Source organism: Alnus glutinosa, chromosome 8 (genome assembly GCF_958979055.1).
Source record: "Alnus glutinosa chromosome 8, dhAlnGlut1.1, whole genome shotgun sequence".
Classification (NCBI taxonomy): Eukaryota; Viridiplantae; Streptophyta; class Magnoliopsida; order Fagales; family Betulaceae; genus Alnus; species Alnus glutinosa.
This window is the reverse complement of record NC_084893.1, coordinates 22363761-22370547: the sequence shown is the minus strand read 5'-3', so window position 1 is coordinate 22370547 and position 6787 is coordinate 22363761. Positions and strand designations below refer to the sequence as shown.

Genomic DNA, 6787 nt, shown 5'->3' with positions numbered 1-6787 from the left:
GACTTTAGGGAGCACCATAGAATTGATATATAGTTCCGTGGTTTCAAACTTTTTGGAGGGGCTGAATTAGGTAGGACTTTAAGGGACTAATGTCCCCTCATTATTTTTAAATTATTTTAAAATTTTATGCTTTTTATATAATCTCTCTTCCAAAATTAACAAATGTCTCTTCAAAATTTTAAAATTCTCTCTAAATTTTATACCCTTTTTCAGTTATGTCTCTCCCACACTTTAATGTCTAGTTCCGCCCCTGGTTTTTAGTGGTTAAAGTAATTCAATCATGATTATAAATGTATTTAGTTGGAAGAGAAGGAACAATATATACAAGAGGTGATTTTTTCAGCATTCTCATGGAAATATTTACATGGTATAAATCGGCAACTGTTCGAGCAATTTTTTTCTTGTGAAATGAACTTGAAGCATTAAGCATCGGATGAATGGAATAGAAAAAAGAGGGGGAAAAAAAAAGCATTGCATGAATGACTAAATTAGATTATATGGAAATTACATGGCTCGATTAATCATTGCCGTTAAGTGTTAATTAAGAGAAATGCTAGACTTTTTAAATTTTTTTTAAAAAAAATTTTATTTTTAAATAATGTATCACAATTTCATAAGATTGTGACACATTTTTTAAAAATAATAAATTTAATGAGATTATGACATGAGAATCAAATTTTGAAATTTTTTTTTTTGAGATGTGCATTTCCCGTCTATCAATCGTTGCTGTCAACTCATGACAACCTTGTCAAAGTCGTTATTCTCACTTACACCAATTTTCTTAATGTCGACCATGAACGATTGGACATCAGCATTGACATTGACTTGGAATGTCTTCATCATGACTATTCTACTTTCTACAACTCTGTGCACGGCGTCCTTAAGCCAGGTAAAGTCTTGCTAGACGAAGAAAATATGGTTGTACATGTTAGTGACTCGGGTTCTCAATTCTTTTTCCTTTCTCTTTTTTGATGGTGAGATCTTCTTTTATATATATGTATGTATAGTCTCACTTGAACTCGCACTAATCCCCTTTACCTCGACCAACATACAGTCCTCATGGAGAAAACTTGTTTCTTATTCCCCCTTTGTGTGTCACCTCTGATCATGTGGCAATTTTACATGGCAAGCTTAGTTATTGCAACTGTTCCCAACCTTACCATCGATCAATCTGCTCTTCTTGCCTTAAAAGCTCAAATTTCTTATGACCCTTACAATGTTTTGACAAACAACTGGTCCACCAACTTCTCTATTTGCAACTGGGTCGGTATCACTTGTGGTTCCAACCATCATCGAGTCATCGCATTAAACCTTTCTTACATGGATCTTGTAGGCACCATTCCTCCACATTTGGGAAACCTTTCATTTCTTTCTAGTCTAAACATTGAAAACAACAGTTTTCATGGCTCTATTCCTAACGAGTTGTCTCATCTCTACCGGTTGAAAATAATTGATCTTAGTCATAACCAACTTTCGGGCTCCATTCCATCCTCAATCTTCAACATATACAGCTTGAAACATATTTATCTCTATGACAACATGCTTTCTGGTCTGATGCCGTCCATTATTTCCAACATTTCATCATTGCAAGTCATTCACCTAGAAGCTAATAAGCTTTATGGTACTATTCCACACACTTTGTTCAAGTGCAAACAACTGCAATATTTATCATTAGCGAATAATAATTTAAGTGGAAGTGTACCTTTGGAAATTGGGGACTTAACCATGCTCAGAGATTTATACCTTTACAACAACGTCTTTGGAGGTATGATTAGTATTCTTTTAGTTTTTAGTCACTTGCAAGTTTGAGTATTTGTTTCCAAATGGTTACTGTTTTGTAGGTACTATTCCACCCACTTTGTTCAAGTGCAAGCAACTGCAAATTTTATCTTTGTGGAATAATAAATTTACGGGAAGAGTACCTCAAGGAATTAAAAACTTAACCATGCTCATAGCGTTAGGCCTTTCTCACAACAACTTTGGAGGTATGTTTTGATTGATTTTATGGATGACATCATTGACTTTTTCTTGCCTCAAATTAGGGTTCCCTTCAATTAAAAGTACAAAATAATTTGTCCACAACTTATAAGGAAACAAACGGATTTAAGGAACTTTGGGGAAAAAAGAAAGAAAGAAAATTCTTGTAAATTGCAATCTATTGGTTATTGCTACTAGGTTCTTAATGACCCTCTTCCTAACTTCCGAGTGACAGATTGGTGATCGATCTGGTATGTCGGTCGAGCTTTTCTTAATGTGTTTGCTTGTAAACACGTACGAAGCAGTGTAGCAAAATCAAGATGATTCCAATAAAGATGTGGAAATAAAAGTCAACAAAGAAAATAAAAATCAACAAAAGACGGCTATGTTTTTTTATGTGTTTTAATTTTTTTTTTTCATAAAGTATCCTGATATGATATGAAGCCATGAAGGTAGAAATATTTGCATGATCAATATGAGTTGCAAAAATTATATACGTCGCCAAAAAAAGTTGTAAGTCACTCTCATCATACTGTATTTGATATTTGATTAGTTTAAGAGAAATTGTGATCTTAAGTCTGTATATGTACTTAAGGATTCACACGTATGAAAAACCAGAGAAATAAAATATACATTATGGCTCATTGAATACACAATATATTACTAGTTGCCATGCACAGGCCACCCCAGAGCAGGGGGTGGCCGTTGAGCCACCCTGGCCTATGAGGTGGATGCTCGGCTAGGCCCATGAGCTAGGTGTGGCTTGTGAGCTACGCCTAGCTTGCTCTAGGGTAGGCTTCGAGCCACCCCCATCCCCCAACCTTTTTTTTTTTTTTTTTTCTTTTATTTTTTTTTTAAATAAGTTTTTAATTTTAAGGTTTTATATATTTATATATTTTACATTTTTTTTAATTAAGAGTGACACATGTCATCATTCTGTTGGTGCTAACGTAGTACACTAACGAAATCCGTCAAGTGTTTCAACGAAATTTGACTACAAAGACTGAATTGTTATTTTAGCCTACCCCGAGGACCTCTGAATTATTTTTTATACCGCAATGAACGATTTATAGTTTAAACCAACCACATGGACTGATTTTGTATTTATTGCTATTTATTAATTAGCTCTTAATTTGAAGTTTTTGTTAGTTTATTACACTTGTTCACTTGTATGCACGATTCATTTAAAGCATTTTTTTTTTTGAATAGTAACGCATGGTTGTTCATATTGTGACAGGTGCAATACCAAGTGAAATTGGAAATCTACAAAGCATTAAGCTCTTTGATGTCAGTTTCAACAACTTTATTGGTCCAATTCCATTTGAGATATTTAACATCTCAACAGTACAAGTAATTTCAATGGTTTGCAATAACTTCTCAGGCCATCTTCCATCAAATGTAGGCCTCTTCCTTCCAAATCTCCAGCAACTTATTCTTTGGGAAAATCAACTAAGTGGAGCAATTCCTAGCTCTATCTCTAATGCTTCACAACTCACTCTGTTAGATTTGAGTGACAACTCATTTTCAGGCTTAATTCCTAAAGCACTTGGTAATTTAAGGTTCCTTACAGGGCTTGGCGTAGCAAACAATAATTTGACCATTGAATCTTCTACTCCAGAGTTCAACTTTTTCTCTTCTTTGTCAAATTTGACATATCTAAAACAGTTACAGTTGTCAGGTAATCTACTGAATAACATCCTTTCTGATTCCATTGGAAATCTCCCAACTTCTCTTGAAGAACTTTACATAGATCATTGCAATATTAAGGGCAACATTCCAAGAGATATAGGCAATTTAAGCAACTTGATGACTTTGTCTCTACAGTTTAATGAATTGACTGGACCTATTCCAACTACTGTGGGAAAATTGCACAAGCTTCAAGGATTGAGAGTTGATAATAATAGACTAGAAGGTCTCATCCCATTTGATCTTTGTCATTTAGAGAGCTTGTTTGAGTTGAATTTAGGTCATAATGAGCTTTCTGGACCTATTCCTACATGTGTAAATAATCTAACTTTTCTAAGATATCTTTATTTACACTTCAACGAATTAACATCTGAGATTCCCTTGAGTTTGTGGAGCCTCTCTTATATCTTAAAGGTCGACTTGTCATCAAATTCTCTAAATGGCTCTCTCTCATTAGAGATTAGAAATTTGAAGGTGTTGATGGAATTGGAGTTATCAAGAAATCAACTATCTGGTGATATCCCAACAACAATTGGTGACCTCAACGATTTAGTTAATCTTTCATTGGCGGACAATAGATTAGAAGGCTCAATTCCTGAATCTTTTAGTAAATTGATAAGTTTGGAATTCTTGGATCTTTCCATTAACAATTTATCTGGAGAGATTCCTAAGTCCTTAGAAGGACTTTCACAACTCAAGTATCTAAATGTCTCTTCAAATAGACTGGAAGGAAAAATTCCTGTAGGAGGACCATTTGTATACTTCTTTGCTGCATCATTTATGTCAAATGATGGACTTTGTGGTGCTCCTCGATTGCAAGTTCCCCCATGTAAAGAAGGTGCTTCTCGACCCAAAAATACCGCAGTAGCATCTATACTAAAGTATGTATTACCAACAATTGGGTTAACAATGCTTGTAGTTGCTTTTGTATTAGAATGGACAAGACGCCAAAAAAGGAATGCAAAACTTCTGGTGGAGACAAACTCACCACAACTAGCGACATGGAAAAGAATTTCCCAACAAGAACTTTTTCAAGCAACAAAAGGGTTCAATGCAAGCAACTTACTTGGTAAAGGGAGCTTTGGATTAGTATACCAAGGGACCCTTTCAGATGGTATGATTGTTGCAATAAAAGTTTTCAACTTGGTAGTAGAAGGGGCATTCAAAAGTTTTGAAACTGAGTGTGGGGTACTACGCAACATTCGTCATCGGAATCTTATTAAAATCATCAGCACGTGTAGTAACAATGACTTCAAAGCTTTTGTATTGGAATACATGCCTAATGGGAGCCTACAAAAGTGGTTGTATTCTCAAGACTGTTGTTTGAGTATCTTACAAAGACTAAATATAATGATTGATGTCGCATCAGCACTAGAATACCTTCATTATGGTTATTCAACACCTATTGTTCATTGTGATCTGAAGCCTAGCAATATCTTATTAGATGAAGATATGGTCTCACATGTTGCTGATTTTGGAATTGTCAAACTGTTAGGTGACAAAGATTCTATGATGCAAACCATGACTCTTGCTACTATTGGGTATATGGCACCAGGTGATATTTTTAGCCTACAACTAAAACTTGCATGTTTATCATTATACTCATTTATACACAAATAACTATAGTTTTTTGGTAGAATATTGATTTTAACACTTTATATCTTTGGAATATATAATTATGTTCTCATGATTAATTGTTATGTTACACGTAGAGTATGGATTGGAAGGAATTGTTTCAACAAGTGGCGATGTGTATAGTTATGGTATTTTGCTTATGGAAACTTTCACAAGAAAGAAACCTACTGATGACATGTTTGGTGGAGAAATGAGCTTGAAGCGTTGGGTAGAGGAATCTTTACCCTTTTCAGTAACTAACGTTGTTGATGCCTATTTGTTGAGAACTGAAAAAGATTATGCTTCTATGGAGAATTGTATGTCATCCATAATGAGATTGGCGTTGCAGTGTTGTGATGAGTTACATGAGCAGAGGATTAATGCAAAAAGGATTTTAATCACACTCAACAAGATCAAATTGAATTTTCTACAAGATATTGATGGAAGCTAATATGAGAACATCAAGTTTGTTTATAGCTCTTTCAAGTTTGTACGTGCTTTTGAAATAATATTATATTTTTAAGACTCCACTAAAGATATTTTTTTATAGTCATTGATTTGTTTATAACTAGTACAGTTAATGATTGTAGTTATCATCTATAGTTAGCAGCCAATGGGTATTCTACGTTAGTCTCAAAGTGTTGAAGGTAAAAAAATCACTATTTTTGGTATCGGGACACAAATGAAAGCAATTGTGGGATTGTAATTTTTTTTTTTTTAAAGTACATTGAACAAGAAACAAACAGCTAATAGGCTTAATGCATAAATAAACCATAAAGCAACTTACATTAATAATGTAATAGGAGGTGGGTCTTTCCCACTTACAATAGAAACTGAGGGAGGGGGAGGAGTAGTGGGAATGCGGCCAGAAAAAGATTTGGTTGTGACCCAATGTGCCACTGAGTGGACACAAAGGTTTGCATTTCTATTGACTCTTCTAACACTCTAGGAGATGGAGATTGGAAGAGAGTCAATGATATCGTAAATAACAGATGAGATGCGCCAATCTGGAGGATTCTTGGGATGTTGCAAAGATAGAATAACCACTTGAGTGTTACCCTCAATGATAACTTTCTCAAGATTAAGAGAAGTAGCAAAAGAAATAGCTAGACACACAGCTAAGGCTTCGCCATAATTTGGCAAACAAGGAGAACTAATTTGGGAGATCATACTAATAATATGACCCTTGTGATTTCAACAAATCACTGCTTGTGTTGAAAAAGTATCCCGGGTTACTATGTCAAAATTGATTTTGTAACCAAGACTTGTAGGAGGTAGCCACCGTTCCACTGGAGTTGGCCGGGACTCGATTCCAAGCAATGAAGTGCTCCATAGAAATCTTGTTGATATGTTGAGAGACTTGAACAACATCAAAGGAGAGAGCATCATGAAAGGCTTTATTTCGGTAATGCCAAAGAAGATCACACAACACAGCTTCAAATATTTGTAACATGTGGTGATCAGTTATAAGGATCCCTAGAGATGTTGGGGAGATAAACAACTCAACCCA

At 34.9% G+C, this 6787-nt stretch overlaps 1 protein-coding gene across 1 annotated transcript; it reads left to right on the top strand.

The window, feature by feature from the left end:
* The first annotated feature begins 1122 nt into the window (after positions 1 to 1122).
* On the top strand, positions 1123 to 5728 carry LOC133876225 (probable LRR receptor-like serine/threonine-protein kinase At3g47570). The gene is made up of 4 exons (XM_062314510.1): positions 1123 to 1765; positions 1842 to 1985; positions 3215 to 5218; positions 5376 to 5728. Exons 1-4 carry the CDS (start codon positions 1123 to 1125, stop codon positions 5726 to 5728), a joined length of 3144 nt encoding a protein of 1047 aa, XP_062170494.1.
* Positions 5729 to 6787: the final 1059 nt, after the last annotated feature.